General features: G+C 36.7%; 1 protein-coding gene across 1 annotated transcript in view; it reads left to right on the forward strand.

Moving 5' to 3' along the window:
• The window catches only part of POLR2B (RNA polymerase II subunit B), a 43,884-nt gene that overhangs the window by 12,219 nt on the left and 8,249 nt on the right, over positions 1-23,416 (forward strand). Inside the window, 13 exon segments of the mRNA NM_001099082.2 lie at positions 10-229; positions 585-743; positions 3,992-4,156; positions 5,900-6,096; positions 6,247-6,366; positions 7,125-7,311; positions 10,322-10,465; positions 10,709-10,848; positions 10,948-11,059; positions 14,405-14,559; positions 15,683-15,881; positions 16,175-16,343; positions 22,816-22,912. Of these exon segments, the coding sequence (NP_001092552.1) occupies positions 10-229; positions 585-743; positions 3,992-4,156; positions 5,900-6,096; positions 6,247-6,366; positions 7,125-7,311; positions 10,322-10,465; positions 10,709-10,848; positions 10,948-11,059; positions 14,405-14,559; positions 15,683-15,881; positions 16,175-16,343; positions 22,816-22,912 (2,064 nt within the window).

The following is a 23,416-nucleotide window of genomic DNA, read 5'->3' on the forward strand; positions in this document are numbered from 1 at the left end:
TTTTCAAAGGTACTCTGCTCCACTTTATGTTGACATAACAAAAACAGTCATTAAAGAAGGTGAAGAACAACTTCAGACGCAGCATCAGAAAACTTTTATAGGAAAAATTCCAATTATGTTGCGTTCAACTTACTGCCTATTGAATGGCTTAACTGATCGTGATCTTTGTGAGTTAAATGAATGCCCCTTGGATCCTGGTGGCTACTTCATTATTAATGGATCAGAAAAGGTATAATAGCATTATTTATAAAAAATAACAAATGATCATTAAGCTCATGAAAGTTGAAATTAAAAAGTAAATTTTGTGTAATAATCTGGAAGTAGCAGTTGAATTATTAGGCAGGTGACATCTGAATTTATATTAAACCAAAACTTTGTTTAGCTATATATAATATACACTAGAAATTTCGACAGTTTGAGCTTAATATGTTGCAGTTAAGTGTTTATGCAAAATGGAATATGTAAAGTTTAAGAATTGTTATTTCAATGAGCTTGTACAGTCACATTAAGATGCAGCTTTCACTGTTCTTTGTAATTCAAAGACCTTGTGTGTTTTATGGCTATAACTTTTATTGTCCATGTAGGTTCTGATTGCTCAAGAGAAAATGGCAACAAACACAGTCTATGTGTTTGCCAAAAAGGATTCCAAATATGCCTACACAGGAGAGTGTAGATCATGTCTGGAGAATTCTTCTCGACCCACCAGCACTATCTGGGTTAGCATGCTGGCGAGAGGAGGACAGGTATGGAATATTACATGATATTGTTTGGATTTATTCCTTCTAATCTAGTTCTGTAAGTTACCAGGCTGCATGCTTTGTCAAAAAGTTTTTCTGGAACATATTATCAGTGTTGTATGAAAGGCACTTTCAGTTCAGTTCAGTCGCTCAGTTGTGTCCGACTCTTTGCGACCCCATGAATTGCAGCACGCCAGGCCTCCATGTCCATCACCAACTCCCAGAGTTCACTCAAACTCATGTCCTTTGAATCGGTGATGCCATCCAGCCACCTCATCCTCTGTCGTCCCCTTCTCCTCCTGCCCCCAATCCCTCCCAGCATCAGAGTCTTTTCCAATGAATCAACTCTTTGCATGAGGTGGCCAAAGTATTGGAGTTTCAGCTTCAGCATCATTCCTTCTAAAGAACACCCAGGACTGATCTCCTTTAGAATGGACTGATTGGATCTCCTGCAGTCCAAGGGACTCTCAAGAGTCTTCTCCAACACCACAGTTCAAAAGCATCAATTCTTCGGCGCTCAGCTTTCTTCACAGTCCAACTCTTACATCCATACATGACTACTGGAAAAACCATAGCCTTGACTAGATGGACTTTTGTTGGCAAAGTAATATCTCTGCTTTTCAATATGCTATCTAGGTTGGACATAACTTTCCTTCCAAGGAGTAAGCGTCTTTTAGTTTCATGGCTGCAGTCATCATCTGCAGTGATTTTGGAGCCCAAGAAAATAAAGTCTGACACTATTTCCCCATCTATTTCCCATGAAGTGATGGGACCAGATGCCATGATCTTTGTTTTCTGAATGTTGAGCTTTAAGCCAACTTTTTCACTCTCCTCTTTCACTTTCATCAAGAGGCTTTTTAGTTCCTCTTTACTTTCTGCCATAAGGGTGGTGTCATCTGCATATCTGAGGTTATTGATATTTCTCCTGGCAATCTTGATTGGAATCCAGCTTGTGCTTCCTCTCGCCCAGCATTTCTCATGATGTAATCTGCATATAAGGTAAATAAGCAGAGTGACAATATACAGCCTTGACATACTCCTTTTCCTATTTGGAACCAGTCTGTTCCATGTCCAGTTCTAACTGTTGCTTCCTGACCTGTATACAGGTTTCTCAAGAGGCAGGTCAGGTGGTCTGATATTCCCATCTCTTTCAGAATTTTCCAGTTTGTTGTGATCCACACAGTCAAAGACTTTGGCATAGTCAATAAAGCAGAAATAGATGTTTTTCTGGAACTCTCTTCCTTTTTCCATGATCCAACTTTGTTATTTATTAATACTTACTGCTGTGTAACAGATTACTCCAGTAGCAACATTTATCATGTCACAGTTTCTGGATGTGGATTAGCTGGGTCCTCTGGTCACAAGGCTGCAATCAAGGTTTTTGGGCCACAGTCATTATAAGGCTCATTTTTGTGGTTGTTGGCAAGATTCAGTTCCTTGCCACGTGGTGCCCCTCCATATAGCCCCTGACAACATGGCAGCTTGCTTGTCACAGTAATTGAGCAGAGCCATAGAGCATATGAACAACATGGAAACTGCCATCTTTTATGCCTTAATCTCAAAAGCAACATCCTTTCGTTTTTGCCATGTTCTTTTTGTTAGGTGCAATTCAGCACATCCAGTCTATTCTCCAGGGGGACCACACAAGGCAGTAACAGAGGCAGAGATCATTGAGCGCCATCAAGAAGCCACCCAGCATAGGCATGTTACTTACGATAATGTAATCTAACAATAGCATTTCTTGACTATAGCTGTGTGCCAACTATGTTACTTGATTTAATTTTCACGGTTCTCCTGGAAATTTGTTGTAACTAATTTCGTGTATATTTTTATTTGTTAAAATTTTTAATGTAAGTCATATATGCACATTAAAGTGGTTCAGAAAAGTACAAAAAGTAGTCTTCCTTTGACCTCCAAATCTCTTTCCTCAGAAGCAGCTACTTTTGATAATTTCTCATGAGACCATTCAGAAATAGTCTTAATTCAAAAACAGTGTTTGCACCTTGCTGGTATCTTTTAAAAACAAGTTTAGATCAGCAGTTTTAAATTATTTCTGAGATGTGATGCTCCATGTATGGATGTAATATAATTTATTGAGCCATTCCCTTGTGATGGACAGGGAGGCCTGGCGTGCTGCGGTTCACGGGGTTTCAAAGAGTCGGACACGACTGAGCGACTGAACTGAACTTGTGATGGATGTTTAGGTTTCCAGTCTTGTGCTCTTATAAACGCTTTTGCAGAGTGTAATGTCACTTTGATGTTTTATAAAGAAGAACTTGAACAAAGAGGTTTAAGGGCCTCAAGTTAAAAATCCCATGTAGAATAAGTGTTTTAAAGAATTAAGATGGTTTTCTCTTGTGACTGGGGGTAGAATGGAGCCCAGCTACAAGTGTTTGAGAAAGATCCCCAGGTGATTGTGATGTGGATTCTTAATTGATAAGTGTTTGGCCTGGATTATGGAGGCCAGAAGTATAAGGAACACAGTATATTAGGGAGATTATCATGGAAGCTATGGGCAAAATCACTTAATCAGAGACAGAGAAAGGAAAATCATCTAGATTTAGTGATAAAGTTTGATATAACATGAGGATGACTCAAGATTCTATGGTTCTTTCCAGAATTTTCATTTACTCAGTTAAGGAATGGGGCTTGGGGACCCATGTTGTTTTATTTAATTCCCTGGAATATTCTCATGTGAAGCCAGAGTTGAAAATCACTAAGGACATTAAGGACACTATCAATATCTCAATGGACATAATCTCAATATGTGACTTTTTTAATATTGAATAATCATTCATGTTTGGAGATAGCTCACCAACCAACTCTCAGTTTATTTTTCGTTCTGTTCTTAGCTTTTTCCCACATTTGCCTGTCTATTGTCTCTCTTAGCTTCCCTTTATCTATTTCTTCCAAACTTCCCAATTTTTTTGGTTGGGGGAAAGGACAAAGGGTAGTCTGTGTTTATATTCTTTTGTGGCCAGAGTTTCCAGATACAGTCTTGAGGTATTCTAGAGAATCTTGGCAAACAGAGTAGAGAATGGAAATTCTCTCAGGTCTGAATGACCAGCCTGTCTGTCAAATAAGTAAACCTGTTGCAGTGGTTTTTGAAAACAGCCATAGGACATTCCTTAGAGTATGAGAGGCATGCTTTTTTTGAAATACATACAATGGACATTTATTTGAAATGGTTCTAATGATGTTTATATATGGCTGTAATCTCTGTATTCTCATATTCTAATGATTTTTTTTCCTAGGGTGCAAAAAAGAGTGCTATTGGTCAACGTATTGTGGCAACGCTACCGTATATCAAGCAAGAAGTTCCCATCATTATTGTGTTTAGAGCGTTAGGTTTTGTGTCTGACAGAGATATTTTAGAGCATATTATTTATGATTTTGAAGATCCAGAGATGATGGAAATGGTAATGTGCATGCAAAACGTATTCATAGTGTTTTTCAAGAGATTTAAAGTTACCAACTGTTGTTAATCCTAAAACACAAAAGAAAGCTGCTCTGAAGATCAATTTAGCTGTTGTAAACCCCATTCTATTTACTGTATAGCAAAAGCCTTCAGCCCTGCCTTGACTTCTTTGCCTGACAATTCTATGTAAAATTGACCTGAAAACTAGAGGAAGCCAGAGTTCATTGACAGCATAAGGAAGAAATAGTAATAAGGAAAATCATAAAGGCACACTAGTCTGATGCAGTTTAGTAAGGGGAAAAGAAGAGTTGATATCTTAAAAAAAAAAAAAATGTATTTTTAAACCATTTCAAACTTACAGAAAAGTTACAAATAACTCCTATATAGTCTGTGCCTGTATTTAGCAGCTGTTACTTTTGCCACATTTGTTTTAGGATTCTTTTTATCTATGTATATACATTGTTTTTTTCTGGATCATTTGAAAGTGAGTTTAGGCATCGTGCCCCTTTATTCCTAAATACTTGAGTGTATATTTCATAAGAATCAGGATATTTACTCACATAATCATAGTGCAGTTTTTAAAATTGGTATTTTGGTGTAGTATATACTGTTAACCTGGAGATCTTATTCAAGTTTTTGCCAGAGATATTGATAGTGTCCTTAATGGCATTTTTTTTCCTGGTTCAAAATCCAGTCACTCATCCATTACATGCTGTTTTTAATGTTTGCTTAGTCTCTTTTAATCTTCCCCTGTCTCTTTCTGTTGTTTCATACCACTGAAGTTTTTGGAGCGGGTAGGCCATTTATTTTATAGAATATCCTTCAAGTTGGATTTTTCTGATATTTCCTCATGATTAGATTCAATTTACGCCATTTCTTGGCAGGACAAATCTAGAGATCATAGTGTGTGCTTCCCAGGGCATCAAGTCAGGAGTCACATGATGTCATTTTGTCTCATCATTGGTAATGTCAACTTCACAGCAGCAGCTGTTAAGTTCTTCCACTGTAAAGTTACTACTTTTATGGGAAGGTTTGTTGAGTCTAGATAAATATGCATTTCCTCATCAACCATCCTTGTCTAAGGAGTACTTGATATTCTTAAAATTGTCCTGAATTATCCAAAGTCTTTAAGACTGCAGAGAAATAAAGTAAAATATAGGCTAAACATTGGTTACAAAGTTAGAAAGTGAAGTACATTTTAGTTATTAGAGTATTTATTGATATGATTACATGACAAAATGGATTCTGTTTAGATTTTACTTTAAGCTTTTGTCAGTAGTTACTTTTTTCCCCTTAATACTTAAAGATAAGTATTTAGATAGTTAAAAGAAAGGATAAACCTCTTAAACCAAGACTGACAGCATTATGACACATTTATTCATTTGAGCTTAGTTTGAGTGTTAAACTTCTCTAAATTGATTTTAGATATTTGAAAGGAACTTTTTTAAGCTATTGTTTATTAAAATGTAAAAAAAAAAAAAAACAAACGCAAACCCACTGTGCTCTGTTATAATGGAATTATTTGTATTTTTTTGGAAAGTATGATTGTCCATGCTGATCATTTTTTTCAGAGGTCCCTAGATCAATAATGTTTTTAAGTTCTAGGATTTTGTGGTTCCTTGAATTTCTAACAATATTTGCGTATTTAGTTAGGGGTTCATAGGGATATTTAACATATTATAAGTTGACAGTTGCCTTATCTTAAAGATAATTTAAAAATAATTTTATTTTAATTAACGGATAGGTTAAACCATCACTCGATGAAGCTTTTGTCATCCAAGAACAGAATGTTGCACTAAATTTCATTGGTTCAAGAGGGGCAAAGCCTGGTGTTACCAAAGAGAAAAGAATTAAATATGCCAAGGAAGTATTACAGAAAGAAATGCTCCCTCATGTTGGCGTCAGTGATTTTTGTGAGACCAAGAAAGCTTATTTCTTGGGGTATGTCATATTTCATTGTTTTAAGTTCTTTGCCAAGATGTGGTTGAGATGAAGTTTTCCTTAAAGCTGAAAATGTCAAAATTGATGTTTTTAATATATGTTGAAAAAGGAAAGCCTAAACCATGTGCTTTCTCTTTTTCTTTTTTAAAGGTACATGGTTCATAGGTTGCTGCTAGCAGCTTTGGGTAGAAGAGAATTAGATGACAGAGATCACTATGGAAACAAAAGATTGGACCTTGCTGGACCACTACTTGCATTCTTATTTAGAGGGTAAGAGATTATAGAACGATACTGTTACAAGTAGATAAATTTCACTTTAGATTGGTTACGGCACATGGAGGTGCTAAAAAACTATCTTGGCATGCATAATGGGTACATGTGAAGTTAGCTACATTCTTTGCCATTTGTGCAGTTTAGTTCTGCTTCATATCTGAGAATTTCAAGATTGTGGGAACGTTTATCACTTGTTAACATTTTCTTTATTCCTCTCCACCATTGCAAAGCATTTGAGAAAGCTCAGTTATTGATTGACTTTCTGAGTGCTGATATTGGAATTTTGTTAGTTCTGCTTTGCAGTTTATAAAAACACAAAAGCTAGAGAGGAAGCAGTGGTTGTGTCAGAATTAAGGTTATACATGATTTTTATTTTATTCTTAATATGTTTTTATATTTTCTATAATGAACATACACTACTATAATTGGAAAAACTTATTTGTAAAAATTATGTAGACAATTTAGCACAGAAATGATATTAGCAGTGTTTTGTGCATGTTCTTGTATTTATTGTGTTGTATATTAGAGTTTTTCAATCTTGTTTTTTACCACCCCACTAAGGACCCTCTTTCGACTATTTTTTCCCTTACTGCTTTGCTTGTGTATGTTTTTGTACTGTATGTACATCTGCTTTTTATATAAAAAAGAATAACCCCCCCGTCTCAACCACTTTTCGCCTCCTTGTGGGCAACAGTGTCCTTGTTAAAGAATTCATATTACAGACCTTGACAAGTTTAAAACATTTTATTGGGCAGAATGTTTAAGAATTTGCTTAAAGAAGTACGGATCTATGCCCAGAAGTTCATTGATCGTGGAAAGGATTTTAACTTGGAATTGGCAATTAAAACAAGGATTATATCTGATGGCCTAAAATACTCTTTAGCTACTGGAAACTGGGGTGACCAAAAGAAAGCTCATCAAGCCAGAGCTGGAGTATCTCAGGTAAGGATGTCAACTGTGACTACAGGTTTGGTAAGAAAACATTATGAAACTAATAGAATCTTCATTTATTGAATGTAAATTGTTTTCCCTTTTTTTTTTTTCTTGGTTAGATATAAAAGCACTTGGAGGCTTTTGAATTATGAAAGTGAAAATTTTCTCAAGTTAGCTGTTAGCATTACTAAGAGATTTTAAAGTTTTGACTCTCATCAAGATATTTAATAAATTCACATAGGTTCTTAGGAGGTGAAACAGTCTATGTTCATGAAATTTTTGTCTTAAAAGTTCCATATTAGAAACTGATACCCAGAGGATAAATTATTTTGTGTAATGTAATACTTCTAAACTGATTTCTGTATGTTGCCCTGTTTTATGTACAGTGATTGCAGTAGGTACTCTCAGAATGATTAATGGGGGAAACATTTTACAAAAATGTCTCACCAGGTGTTTTTGTTTTTTGTAATTACTTTTCATATGAGATTTAAAACTTACCATGTACATGTTTAGCTTTATGGAAGGGATCTCCCCCTCATTTGCTTTGTTTGTTTTTTTTTTTAAAACAAGCCTATACCAGTATCACCTGATTAATTTGGCATTCAGACATGAACTTTAACCTCTTAATTCCTGGAAGTCTAAGTATCTTAAGAATTATGGAAGGATGCTCATAACCCAGTTAAATTTCTAGTTTCTTTTAGTTTAGTAAGGATTTGTTGACTCTAGTTGATGTTTGTGATGCTGGGTTCACAGGTTGATTCCAGCCCTCAAGGAGCTCACCATCTATTAGAGGAAACATTTGTCCTTATATATCTCACTATGCCTTGAGCTGAATTACGATAAATGCCATCCTGCCAATTGAGTTCAGTTCCTGGGTTTTAAGATGTGCCAATAGCTCTGTCACACATTGGATCTGCAAAGAATGAATAAAACATGATCCCTGATCTTTAGTAGCTTACAGTATGTACTCATAGATGGAAACAGATATTACAGCATGGTGCAGGGAGTATTAAATGAGAGCTATGCATGCTTGCTCTGTGGGGATGCTGGAGAAAGGCATATAGGACTGCCTGAGAGTGTGAACAGAAATGTTTTCTTTAGGAGTTGGCATGTGAGCTGGGTCTTGAAGGGTAGTTGAGAAATAGCCCAAGCCTTGGAGGAGGGCAGAACCGATAGCTCATAGGAAAACTGGAGAAAATTTCTTAATATCCTGAACAAAGGGACAGAGGGAGAAAAGGGCTCATGTATGTGGGAGGAGCTAGATCATTCTGCTACTGCTGCTAAATCACTTCAGTTGTATCCGACTCTGTGCGACCCCATAGACGGCAGCCCACCAGGCTCCCCCGTCCCTGGGATTCTCCAGGCAAGAACACTGGAGTGGGTTGCCATTTCCTTCTCCAGTGCATGAAAGTGAAAAGTGAAAGTGAAGCCGCTCAGTCGTGCCCAACTCCTAGTGACTCCATGGACTGCAGCCCACCAGGCTCCTCCGTCCATGGATTTTCCAGGCAAGAGTACTAGAGTGGGGTGCCATTGCCTTCTCCGCTAGATCATTCTAGTGTTTTCAAATCAAAGTGGGAGAGTTAGAAATGTGGGGTTGGAGAGGGGAGCGTGGGAACAGCTTGTAGAGGGGCATTCATTTTTGCTTTTTAGGTAGCTTCACAGTAAATGTCATTGTGGAGAAAAGATTTGAGAAGGGCATAGTTGGTGGCAGAAAGATTGTTGCAACAGGCTCAGTGAGAAATGGTTAGAGCCTTCAGTAGAACAGTTCTATGGAGGTAGAGAGTGGAGTCAGATTTGAGAAATATTAGGAAGTTTGTGATTAGATGAATGATGGAAAACTCTATAGAACAGAGAAAAGAGAACAGTTCTTCTTGGAGGTGATCAGATGTCTTCTATAGAAGTGGTAGAATTTCACCAAGCAGAGCAGAATGGGGAGTGCATTCCATCCTATGGCAGTTGTGGAGGTGAGAAGTGTTTGGCAGTGTGGATGGAGTACAGCAGTTCTGAGGACTATAGTAGGGGAAGGTTGTCTGGGACTTCATTGAAAAGAGCTTCAGTGTCATGCTCCTTTAGCTGGTGGGGAACTGTCTGATATTTTTTAATTCAGTGAGTGATGTGAACTTACCTATATCTGTGTTTTAATAATTCTGGTAACTGAGCAGAGTAGATTGGAGAGGACATTGCAGGGACTTAGGAGCTAATGATAGTAGTACAGGTTAAGAGGTGAGGAGCTGGTTTTTTGCTGTGACATTGGGAATGGACGGTTTAGTTTTTTCGGGAAGTTGGGAAATAGAGTTGACAGGATATGTTTATTGATGCATGAAAGGAGGAAGTCAGAGAGAAAGATATCATGAGATTTCTAGGTTGGGAGATAAAGGGAGGGGTGACACCATTAACCATGATAGGAGATTTAGGAAGAGGAAGGAGGATGGATTGTTGTAGGTGTGGGGAAAGAGGTGATGTGTTATTAGGTACATTGAGATTGTGTTGATTACTTTATATCTCTCTAAGTATTACCGTACTTACACAAGTATTACCTTGCTTAGTGTTCTGTAAATATTGAATCTCTGTGTTGGGTTCAGAGGCCTCAACCTGGAACAAGTTCTGGGATGGGTTAGTGATGTTTGCTATGGTCAAAGGAATGAGAGTTGGTAGCATATAACACTTAGTGGCTGATGTTTGCTAAGTACTGTTGTAGGTACTGGGATACAACGGAGAACAAATCAAGTTAAAAAAACCCCACTACCATCCAAATGTTTGGAGATAGGCCATAAAACATTTATGTGGCATGTTAGAACTATATGTCATACATTTGCCATCCTTGCTGTAAGGGTCAGTTAAGTTACAAGAGTGAACAGAATTATCCAGGGCAGATTGGAGAAAGGAAGGATGGAAACTGTTGGACACTGAGTGGATTATATGTGAAAAATATGACTTTGCCTCATTTTAGTATTTGCCAAAAATACGATAGTGTAACAGAAATGCCCAAGCTCTATAAAGATTTGTTATTGTTTTCTAGGTATTAAATCGCCTGACTTTTGCATCTACTCTTTCTCACCTGCGTCGTTTAAATTCTCCCATTGGTAGAGATGGCAAACTAGCAAAACCTAGACAATTGCATAATACATTATGGGGAATGGTGTGTCCTGCTGAGACCCCAGAGGTAATACATTAGAATTTACGTTTAAGACAAAAAGTACAAGAATTATCATGTAGAGTATAATTACTTTTATAAGTAACTTTTAATTTTATTTAATTATTTAAGTATAGTATAGAACTAATATTATAATTTTGTTTTTAGGAAGTAAGAATATATTCTGAAACCAAATTGGAGGGGAAGTGTGGAAAAGAATTTTGCAAGGCATGTTAAATCAGTATGAGTAATATGTACTTTATTTATTCCAAGGGCCATGCTGTAGGACTTGTGAAGAATTTAGCCCTGATGGCTTATATTTCAGTTGGATCTCAACCTTCTCCAATTTTGGAATTTTTAGAAGAATGGAGTATGGAAAATTTAGAAGAAATTTCTCCTGCAGCTATTGCTGAGTGTGTATAGATGCAATTAAAAAAAGAAACTTGTTAATTTTTGGTTATAGCTTATTACAAAGTTACTAAGTACAAAATACTTTTGGTTTTCTATTTTAGTGCAACCAAGATTTTTGTTAATGGCTGTTGGGTTGGAATACATAAAGATCCTGAACAACTTATGAACACACTCCGGAAGTTGCGGCGTCAGATGGACATCATTGTGTCTGAAGTAAGAATCTTTAACTATTTAAGAGGACATGATCTCTGGGATTTCTGAACGAGGCATAAGGCTAAATGAAAGTTGTCTTTACATTGATATCTTTCTTGAACTGGTGTCCTTTGAATTTTAAAGTGCGTTGTCAAAAGTCTAGATAATGTTTTGAGTTAGATTTAATAATAAGGTATTGTTTAATGCCTTAGATATATACATCTAAAGTTTTGACATGTAATTTATTACTAAATTATATTTTGGAATTCAGATTACATTTTAAAGTGTATTCTTGTGAGAATCTTTTTGTGAAGCTGACAGTGCTTTTAAAGAAGGAATGATCCTCTCTGATAACTTCCTTTGTTGGAATCCAGAGATTGATTCTTGAAATGTGATACACCTCTATTAGATTCTTTTATGTTTAGGTGGATGTTGAAGTGCTCTGGGTATAGGATTTTGTTTTTTAATCATCAAAATACCAAATGAACTTTATTCCTCCCCAAAATATGGCTTTTGCTTTCAGTGTAATACATTGAGGGCTGGGCTCAGGCTTTTTTTTTTACTTTCCCAAATCTGCACCTTTGGGTCTTTCTGGGTGAAAGTGGATTTGGAGAGAAACTAACACACTTAAGCTGGCCACCTGTCTACCTAGCAAAGCAGAGAATCAAGGTTTGGCTGCTCCAAGTCTTCCTCTAGCAGGCAGACTCTGGGTTTTGAGCCAGGGGTATTTAGAGCTTGAAGTCAGGAGCAGCTTGCTTTACTTGAGGGCAGCAGGCAGAGAGAGAGAAAGCCCAAGAACCAGCATTGTGTTTTTTATGATTGAGAGTTTTGTTAATGTCATTTGTTTCTGTTGAGGTTTGCTGTGGTCTCTAGGATAAAATTTAAGTTCTTCATGCTGTTTAGGCCTCTTTATCTTTCCATGGGCCTTTTCCCTCAATCTGAAATGATTGTGCTGCCTGTCCCATGCCTCCTCAAAAACGGGTAATAGGGAGAAGGTGTTTTTTACTTTTTTTTCTAAGATAAATCTCACTAATTCTGAAAAACTCTAGTATTAACTCTTGTCTTCTTCAGGATACTTTACCTGACCCCCCAGTTTGATTTAGATCAGAGGTTGGCAAACATTTTCTTTAAAGGAGCAGATATTAAATATTTTAGTCTTTGTTCACCTTACAGTGTCTGTTGTGTATTCAGCTGTGCTGTTGTAGTGAAAAGTAGCCGTAGACAGTACACAAATCAATATAACTTTTTTAAAAAAAATAGATGGCAGGTAAGGGCAGATTTGATCTGTTGGGCTCTTCACTGAGCCCCTGATTTAGACCTATCTCTGTGACTATATATAGCATATTTTCCTTGAATAAGTTATGACAAAATGCATATACCAGATAGTAACTATTGATTTATGTGCCTGCTTCTCTCACTATACTGTTAATGTCTCAGAGGCAAGGAATGTGTCTTAATATGACTTTGTATTTTCAGTTCTGAGTGTGTTGCCTGATATGTAGTGTCTGACAGTGAGTGAGTGTTTGAACTGTAAATCGGCCCTGTGTCCTTGAACTGGGCTGTTTAATCTCCTATTGGGGAATGTTGTTAGGAGCCTCTTAGTAGGAGAATTGTATATATTTTTTAGGAGTCTAGTAGTTTTTCTTTTCCTTTATGTCTCCTGATAACCAGAGGTTCTCATCTTATCCATTTATAACTTTAGCTTTGTGTTGGACCTGTTAGGCTTTCCTGTCAGTAGTCTTCTCGAGAACACCTATTTCCTTTGGAATACAAGATTCTATTTGGCCTTTGAGGAGACACAGCTCAGTTTATATCTCTCTGTTAAGACAAAAGAGCTATATTCTGTTATTGTAATATAATATTTTATATTCTATTAGGAATTCTCTAAGGATTCAAGGAAAGCATTTGAGAATGCTGTTCTTGGTGTTTTTGCTCTCACACACAGTTTCATCTCAGATTTTTTCTAAGGATGGGAAGTGGGCTAAGAATGTGGGACATTTTCTTTTTCTTGGCTTTTGACTCTTTATACTTTGGGAGAACTTAGTGTTTTTTGATTAAGCTTTAATGATTTGCTGTTGTTTTAAAACTGAATAATCCAAACTTTTTCTTTAAATAAACCCAATCTTTTTTTTTTTTTCTATGGCTACGTCGTTATGTGGCTTGTGGGTCTTAGTTCCCCCACCAGGTATTGAACCTGGGCCCCAGCAGTGAAAGCGCAGACCAACAGGGAATTCTCTACCCAATCTTTTCTTTAATAAAAGTATCCAGTTGTTATTTCACTTTTTGAAAGTACTTTTATGTAGAAATACCAGTCTATTTTTCCATTTCCCAACTCATTAGCAATTCATTTCTTAGTTGACTTTTAAGATTATATATTAGATCTAGAAAATTCACTGGAAATTTTTATTTGTTTACTTCTTGATATTGGCACTTCAGATTCTGTAGTGCTTTTAATATTATGTTCTTTATTGTAAATTTTTCCAAAATATTTTTGATATTTTCCAGGAATATATTTTCTAGCACTATCCAGTAGAAATGCAATGTAAGTTACATAGACAATTAAATTTTTGTAGTAGTCATGTTAAAGAAATTAAGGGAAAAAAAAAAAAGGTATTTCCTGGCGGTCCAGTGGTAGGACTACGTGCTTTTTCTGCCGAGGGTATGAGTTCAGCCCCTGCTCGGTGAACTAAGATCCCATGAGACACGTTGTGTGGCAGAAAAAAGAAAAGATAAAAAGAAATAGATGAAAATAAATGTGTTTTATTTAGCTTAATACATCAAAAATAGTATAATTTCAACATATAATCCATGGAAAATTATTAGTGATAAATTTTATCATTGAAATTCAGTAAGTAGTTTATACTTAAAGCATATCTCCTTTTAGAATGGTCACATTTCAAGTGCTTAGTAGTGACCTGTGGCTAGTGACTGCTGTATTAGACATATAGATTTTAAACCATTTGCTGATAGACTATCATGAGAAGTCAGGCTTACGATTGGGAAAGCTTGATTGAAGCAGTGACACAGGGCTGGATATTGAAAGGTTACACAGTGAAGTATATGTAATTATCAGAGACAAAAATAAGAAATTGTCACATACTAGTGTTTTGATATCCAAAATACATTTTATTCATATTTTATTTTGCATGACATTACTACCAGATGTTGTTCAGCTCTATAATTATCAAGGTTAAATATTTATCTTCTATAAAATTTTAAATTATACCTAGGTTTTTAGCATATTGAACAATGATCAACTAAGATCTGTTAGTTTTATCTGATAATTTATTAATGTTATTTTATCTCAGCCTTAATGATACAGAGAAGATATAAATTCATGAGACTATTTTGTCTTCTTATGTGTAGGTTTCTATGATCAGAGATATTCGAGAGCGGGAGATTCGGATCTATACAGATGCAGGCCGTATTTGTAGACCACTTCTAATTGTGGAAAAACAAAAGCTGCTTTTGAAGAAGAGACACATTGATCAATTGAAAGAGAGAGAATATAACAATTACAGGTGAGAACATGCAGTTAGGAAAAAAATGAGATATAATTAAAATGAGATATAATTAACATGACATAAAACATTTTAAAGTATTCATTGAGTGGTTTTTAGTATAGTCACAAGATAGTACAACCATTGCCACTATCTAATTCCAGAATATTTCTTTGACCCAAAAAACAAAGAAACTCTGAACTCATAAGCAGTTACATTTGTTGTTCTTTTTTTTTTTTTAAGTAAGAGACTTGGGGCTTCCCTAGTGGCTCAGACGGTAAAGAATCTGCCTGTAATTCAGGAGACCAGGTTCAGTCCTGGGTTGGGAAGATACCCTGGAGAAGGGAATGGCTATCCACTCCAGTATTCTTGCCTGGAGAATTCCATGGACAGAGGAGCCTGGCAGGCTACAGTCCAGGGGGTCATTATCAGTTGTATACAACTGAATGACTTAACACTTTCTTTCAAGAGACTTGTATCGTCTTATTTAAGAATAAAAGTCTTTGTGACATGGTAAAGACTATCTCTACTAATAAAAAATGACCTACATAGGCTCTGAGCTTCCACTGCTCGGAGGGGACTCAGGTTTGATCCCTGGTCAGGGAACTGGAATCCCACATGCCATGTGGTATGGCCAAAGAAAAAGAAATAACCTATGTGATGAAGTAATATATAACATAATATGAAAATATACTAAATTTAATTAAAAAATCTTTTACAATTTATTACTAGTGATATATGAATGTATATAGTTTTGTTGTAAAAAAAAATTCAAAAAATAGATGTAATAAAATATATAAAAGCCTCCAGTTCACACCTTCCTTTTCGAAAGTAAGTACTGTTACCAACTGGGGTATATATTCCTCCAGACATTATTCTTTGTTTTTATATACTCACCCCCTAGCCTCACAAGTAGGTTCTTTAGATCAGAGCAGATAAAAACAAACTAATAGTAGTTACAGAGCCATACTTTATGTGTATTGTTCAGTAACTTTTTTTTTCCCCACTGTTAACAATAATATATGTATTTTAAGACTCTTCCTATAAGAGTACATACAGATATAGGAATACTCTTTATTAAGTAGGAAGCCTAGTTAACTAAGATAGTTGAGGAAGTAAGGAAATTAAATGAATTCTTCTTTAGTTGGCAGGATCTTGTGGCCAGTGGGGTGGTAGAATATATTGATACTCTTGAAGAAGAAACAGTGATGCTTGCAATGACCCCAGATGATTTACAGGAGAAAGAAGTAGCTTATTGTTCCACATATACACACTGTGAAATTCATCCATCAATGATTCTTGGTGTCTGTGCCTCTATTATTCCTTTTCCTGATCATAACCAGGTTGGTACCAGTTTTTAACTATGCTTTGTGAGGAATTGGGGGGAAGTAAAATAAAAATTAGAAATTAGTCTATAGTTTCTTCTGAAAGAAAAGCCTTGTAGTGTAAAGGCTATGGATTACAGCATTTAATATGCATAATTCTTGTTTTTGACTCTTAATAGCCATAATTGCTTATTCCAGAAAAAGTAGAAACTTTACCAACCATATTTCTGGTTTATGAAGTACCCTGTAGAGTCTGTTTATTTAGAAGTAAATACATTTTCATTGATTGTGCTTTTCATTTCTACTTTTAGTCCCCTAGAAACACATACCAGTCTGCTATGGGTAAGCAGGCTATGGGGGTTTATATCACCAACTTTCATGTTCGTATGGATACGTTGGCCCATGTTCTGTATTATCCTCAAAAACCACTTGTGACTACACGGTCTATGGAGTATCTACGATTTAGAGAGCTGCCAGCAGGTATGTTCAGTTTTGTTCTACATTTTGTAAGATCCTGCCATGGTTAAGGCATTTTTGTGGGTGCTTTGAAGGATTAATAAAATGCATATGACACAGTCTCGGTTCTCATAGAATTTACACTGTGGCAGGAAAATATGAGCACAATTAAATAAAAAGGTAAATGTGTGGAAAGTATTATGATGGAGATATAGATTCCTTTGGAAGCACAGAGTGAAAGAAATGATTGATTCCTATTGGAGTCTAGTGCCAATTTCATGGGGGAGGTAGCATTTTGACCCAGAGTAAAGTTGACGAAAGGGTAATTGAATTTGAGAGATGGTTTGAACTAGGGCCTAGATGCATGAAGGCAACTGTCAGTACTTAGTTCAGTGTGGATGGAGTGTAAATGCATGGGAATGGTACTTGATCTCATGAGATGGAAACAGCACGTTGAATTTTATTTTGAGAATGAAAATGTCTAGCCTTTTTGAACACGGAAGTACTACAGTTGGAAGTTTATTTTGGATGTCATGCTGGCTGCCACCTAAAAAATAGAGTCAGATATGGTATTAAGTAGGGAGATAACTTAGAGGTTCTTGCAGTGGTCTAAGTGAGAATTGTTACCGTTCTTACTAAGAAGTGAAAAAGTATAAGGGGTTGAAACACCTGTTGAAATACATTTGATAGGACTTGATTACTGTTTGGATGTGAAATTATGAAGAGAGAGAAGAAAGGAATTGGAAATATTGTTGGTCTTCTCGGCTTGGGTGATCTAGCAGAGAGAGAGACTATTAATAATATTGGGAGCATGTTAGAAGAAAGAAGAGGTTCTATTTTTAAAATTAAGTTTTATTGGATTATAGTTGATGCACAGTATTGTGTTATATTCTGCTGCACAGCACAGGGAGTCAGTTATACGTACATCCACTCTCTTTAGATTGAAAGAAGAGGTTTTAGAGGTAAGATAACAAGTTCAGTTTTTGACATGTTGATTTTGAGTTGCTGCCACATCATCTCAGGAATGATCTTCCAACAGTGAGTTGCAAATACAGTTAGAAGAAATGTCAAATCAAGAGCTGTGAAGTTTTTGCTATGTTAATGATAATTATAGATGACTGAAATTGCTCAGGGAAAATTCAGAGTGAGAATAAAGTCAGAGACAGCCAGAACTTGGGGAAAAGAAATCAGGAGGAGAAGAGATTTGAAATGAATCTGATAAGGAGAAAACCCTGGAATTTCCAGGAAGAGATTTCAGAACAACAGTTTCTTGAAATAGTGCAGAGAAGTCTGAAGGGTATAAGAGAGTTGAATATAAAGGAGACAGCATGGTTCTTCCACACAGTTGTTGTCTTACCATATTAGCACAATTTTGGCTTTGACTGTGGATAACATTATTTAGTAAAGTGTACCTTGTAAATAGTGGCTTTAAATCATTTACTGTAATATGGGATCTAGCATTTTGATAGCAGATTCTCACAGCTTAGAATGATTTAAGAGTCCTCCACAAGGGGTTACTCTTGTCTAGAAAAAGAAACTAGAAAAGCAGAATCTGTTACTCTGTCTGCAGTGTGCCGGGATCTTTGGTCTGTGTTTGCAGTGCCGGTGTTTTCTTGACATTTAGATGATAGTTTCTTAATGGCTAGAGAAGAAAAGAAATATTGTGAAGGATTGAATTTGAAATAGAATGTTCCTTTGGCACTGATATGAAGTGGTAAGGGCATGGCTAGTAGGGACCACGTGCCTTTCAGTTTTGTTACTGCTTCATGCCTTAATCTTGTCAGCTATTTTAAAACTTTATTTTGAGATAATTTAAAGCTTGCAGAAAAGTTGCAAGACTGTTAAAAAGAACTCCTGTATACTATCCATCCAGATTTCTGGGTTCACATTTTACCACACTTGCAGTGTTCTTTCCCTTTCTTTTTCTTCCTAAACGTTTTGAAAGTAAGTTGCAGGCCTGGAAGCCCCATCACTCTTTAATTTTTCAGTGTATATTTTCTAAAAACAAAGATATTCTGCACAGCACATCTGTCACCATCAGGGGGTCAGCACTGATCCCCATCTAATCAGTAGTCCCCAAATTCAGATTTTGCCAGTTGTCCTCATAATGTCCTTTATGGGTCTAGGGTCTAATCCAGGATTCTGCATGTCTCTTTAGTCTGAAACAGTTCTTTGGTCTTTCCTTGTCTCTTACGACCTTCGCATTTTTGAAGAGTCCAGTCAAGTTAATTTATACATTGTCTCTCAATTTCAATTTGACTGTTGTTTCCTGCGGTTTATATTCAGGTTATGAATTCTTGGCAGGGCTAACAGAACTGGTGCTTCATTCTTAGGGCATCATGTCAGGAGGCATATGCTGTCTCTATGTCCCATTGTTAGTGATTCTAACTTTTATCATGTAATTAAGATAGTGACTGTCAGGCTTCTCCACATTTTATTAAATATAAGTATTGTGTACTTGCTCAGTTTGATTCAGTCACTCAGTCATGTCCTGCTCTGCGACCCCATGGACTGCAGCATGCCAGGCTTCCCTATAATGAACTCCTGGAGCTTGCTCAAACTCATGTCCATCAAGTTGGTGACGCTACCCAACCATCTGATCCTCTGTTGTTCCCTTCTCCTCCTGCCTTCAATCTTTCCCAGCATTAGGGTCTTTTCCAGTGAGTCAGTTATTTGCATCAGGTGGCCCAAGTATTGGAGTTTCAGCTTCAACATCAGTCCTTCCAATGAATATTCAGGACTGATTTCCTTTAGGATGGACTGATTGGATCTCCTCGCAGTCCATGGAACTCTCAAGAGTCTTCTCCGACACCACAGTTCAAAAGCATCAATTCTTTAGTGCTCAACTTTCTTTATGGTCCAACTCTCACATCCATACATGACTATTGGAAAAACTACAGCTTTGACTAGATGGACCTTTGTTGGCAAAGTAATGTCTCTGCTTTTTAATACACTGTCTAAGTTGGTCATAGCTTTTCTTAGCGTCTTTTAATTTCATGGCTGCAGTCACCATCTGCAGTGATTTTGGAGTCCCAAAAAAAACCCAACAAAGTCTGTCACTGTTTCCATTGTTTCCCCATCTATTTGCCATGAAGTGATGGGACCGGATGCCATGATCTTAGTTTTCTGAATGTTGAGTTTTAAGCCAGCTTTTTCACTCTTCTCTTTCACTTTCATCAAGAGGCTCTTTAGTTCCTCTTCACTTTCTGCCATAAGGGCAGTGTCATCTGCATATCTGAGGTTATTGATATGTCTTCTAGCAATCTTATTAAGTGAGTAATAAGTCTTTGTTAGAAGATACTTTGAGAGGATGTAAATATCCCATTTTTTATCTCACATTAGTTTACTGTGTAAGTGTTGCCAAATGGTGATCTTCTAATTTTATCATTCTTTCCTTTTTGATGCTGAAATCCCAGATTTTCCAGTGAGAGCATCTTCAAGATGACTCCATTAGGTCCTCATCATTCTTTAAGCACTTCCTTACCTTTTGTTTCATCTTGTGCCTTTCTTCCCCTAAACTTGGACTTGGCCATTTCTTCTTTTAGTGAAGGATAGTGTGTGGAAACCAAAATCTGGGTGCTAGGCTTGGTCCTTGGTATTAGAGTGTCATCATTTCTAGGTCCTCTCAGCTGCTGGAGCTAGGAAAATATATGTATGCATATACTCCTCTCACTTTTAACTATTTTATATATATATATACTAAAGAACTATGAGTTTATACCATATCTCCCAGTACAACACTGTAGTGTTTGTTTTAGAACTCCATTCTCTGACAGTGAGAAACCTGGCTCCCATTGTCCCCAGTATGTTGAGTTATTTGCTACATCTGTTGATGTAATGGCAGTCCACTCCAGTACTATTGCCTGGAAAATTCCATGGACAGAGGAGCCTGGTAGGCAACAGTCCATGGGGTCGCAAAGAGTTGGACACGACTGAGCAACTTCACACACATCGATATAACCAATCTCCTGACCCTCCTGGCTAAATAATTAGCTCTGTCCCTGCTTGATATGCCAGCTGCATTGACCAGATTCTGATCTCTAAGGCGAAGGGGCAGACTGGGTTATCTTAAGTGATCTTTTGATTAGTATCATTCCTATTTTATAGGGTACTATTACCTTGGATGGTATCTTCTGGGAGCAGAGATCCTTGTGACAGAAGTTCACCTTGATTTAAAGTGGCTCAGGGTACTTAGAGCTTCCTTAGTGCTGAACTGAGGTTTGAAGTGGGTGGGGACAGCCTGACTGACAGATGAATTGTAATCCTAGATTTCACATGTTGATAGTCTTTGGAATAACAGATAATGTTTTAAAAATTATTGGTATATTTTGAGCAGTTTGTGAAATACCATCCAAAGTACTTCACACATATTATTTCTAAGCATCATAAAAGTTTTGTGATGTTTTTTCACCTACAAACTGCCTCAAAGCTTTTGTGATGATTAAATGGTTATATCCACTTAAAACTCATGGCTTTGTGCCTACCAGTTCATAAGGGAGAAATAAATGTTAATTGCTTAGTAATAGTGGTGGTTGTATCTTCTCTGTTTTACAGATGTGGAGACAGGATCAGAAAGGTTATTTGCCCAAAGTTGTACAACTTATTTTGTAAACCCAGAATGCAAACTCTGGCTTTTTTTTTTTTTAAGACCAGAAATAGGTCTTTCCTCCATTTTCCTTTTTTGTTCTCTTTCCTCTTCACTACACTGTTTTTTGATTTGGGGCTTTTAAGCTAAGAAGAAAGTATTAGAAATAAAATTCAGAAGTTTACTGCTTTTAGCTAAATTTATCTGATCTTTCAGACTTGCCTGCGTACCTTGGATAAAGGTTGTAGGATGGAGGAGGTTGCTTCCTGGGATGCAGTAGATATAGCGTGTGTGGGCTATCAGGGGTTGTCACAGCAGAGGAGGAAAGCCCTACAAGGGCCAAGACCATTTAGCATCTACAGGCTCTGTCACCTGGACGAGAGAGAGGGCCATAGGGTAGCTCTGTATGTCGTGAGGATGTGCAAGGGAAGTCTTGCCCATTCCATGTATCACAAACGTCACGTAAGTCCTCTTGCTGGCTTCCATAGCAGTAGGAGCACATCACATCTCCCAAGACCCTGGGATTTCTGCAAATGTCATCTATCTTCAGGTCCCCCCTACCTTGAGGATCCTGCATCTTTATGTACTTTCTCTGCATTATACAGCTTGACCGTGTTGATGGATACTTACGTTGCTTCTGTACCTTAGCTGTTATAAATAGTGCAGTTATGAACACTGGGGTGCATGTATCATCTGAATTCGCGTTTTCATCTTTTCTGGATATACGCCCAGGAGTAAAATTGCTGGATTATGTGGTAACTCTTGTTTTGTTTTGTTTTTTCTTTAGTTTGCTAATATTTTGTTGAGGATTTTTGTGTCTGTGTTCATCAGGCATACTGGCCTGTAATTTTCTCTTTTTGTGGTATTTCTCTGGTTTTGATGTCAGGGTCATGGTGATCTCATAGAATGAATGAGTTTAGGAGTGTTCTGTTCTCTGCAACTTTTTGGAATAGTTTCAGGAGGATAGGTCTTAATTCTTCTCTAAATGTTTGCCTCTGTAGCCATCTGGTCCTACTCTTTTGTCTGTTGGAAACTTTAAATCACAGTTTCAATTTTAGTACTTGTGATTTGTCTGTTCGTATTTTCTAGTTCTCCCTGGTTCCGTCTTTTTCTAAGAAGTTGTCCGTTTCTTCTAGGTTGTTCATGTTATTGGCATATAGTCACTTGTCGTCATCTCTTCTGACTCCTTATATTTGTGTAGTGTCAGTTATAGCTTGTCTGTTTTCATATCTAATTTTTGATTTGTGCCCTCACCCTTTTTTTCTTGATGAGTGTGGCTAAAGGTTTATCAGTTTTGTTTGTCAATACTTGATATTTTAAGTCTTAAGGTCTCATTAAAAATAGTTTTGGCAGTAGCAACTAAATAAAATTGAGGTAGAAAAGATAATACCACTTTTCTTTGTAGTATAGGGAGAGGATCTAGGAGCAGAGCAGGGCTGCGAAGAGAGGAACAGGGTAGTACCAGGTCAAACTTAAAGTCAGGAGACAAGAGCTGGAACCTGATTCTATTGCTTATTAACTTTGAGATCATGGATAAGTCTTATTTTGTTAGATTTTTCTAATAAGGCAAATAATAATACTTGCCTTGTTTATGGCACAGGGTTCTGGTGAGAACCATGAAACCTGGTTGGGGGAGGGACTTTATAAATATACGGTTACATGTATATAATCACTGACTAGAAAGTGGATACAGTGGGAGTGACTACTATTAGGATTTGCTTATATTAAACATTTAACCATCAGAGTAGTTTTCTCACAGATTGCTCTTCCAGGAGGAGTAGACTTTGACAGTTACCATGGTGAAAACATTTGCGGTAAATATAGTTAAATAGGATAGATTTAAAAGAAAGAGGTGATTTTTCTTTGTTTCTCATGTGATGCTTTAATGTTTGCTATTTGAATATACTATAGGTATCAACTCAATTGTAGCCATTGCATCATACACTGGATATAATCAAGAAGACTCTGTTATTATGAATCGTTCAGCTGTAGACCGCGGCTTTTTCAGGTCAGCTATTTATAACAGTTTCCAAAATACAGATATAGTGGAAATATTAATATTTTAATTTTTTAAAAAAGTTTTATAAAAATAGATGTGGGAACTTCCCTGGTCGTCCAGTGGTTAAGACTCTGTACCTCCAATGCAGAGGGCATGGTTCCCCTGGTTGGGGAACTAACATCCCACGTATCACATGGTACAGCCAGAAAGAAAAAAAAAGGTGTGACGTGTGTGTCCAAATTTTTTGAATGTTAGGCAAGAAGAAATGTTGATCTGACAGCAGAGAAATTTTTCTGTTAAGATAGGTAATCTGTCTCCATTCATAAAACTTTGTGGATACCTGTCAGACATAGGTTGTTGTATGGTTGCCTGTATAGGGGTTAAAATGGTGAAATCAGCTCTAAAAAGTAAAGATAAACCTAAAAGTTTTAGGACCCTTAAATAACTACTGTTAAAATTATAGTATTTTTCTTTTTCAGTCTTATTTTCTGTTATTCAGTTTGATTGTCGAAC

The sequence above is a fragment of the Bos taurus genome, chromosome 6, assembly GCF_002263795.3.
Source record: "Bos taurus isolate L1 Dominette 01449 registration number 42190680 breed Hereford chromosome 6, ARS-UCD2.0, whole genome shotgun sequence".
NCBI classification, from domain to species: Eukaryota; Metazoa; Chordata; class Mammalia; order Artiodactyla; family Bovidae; genus Bos; species Bos taurus.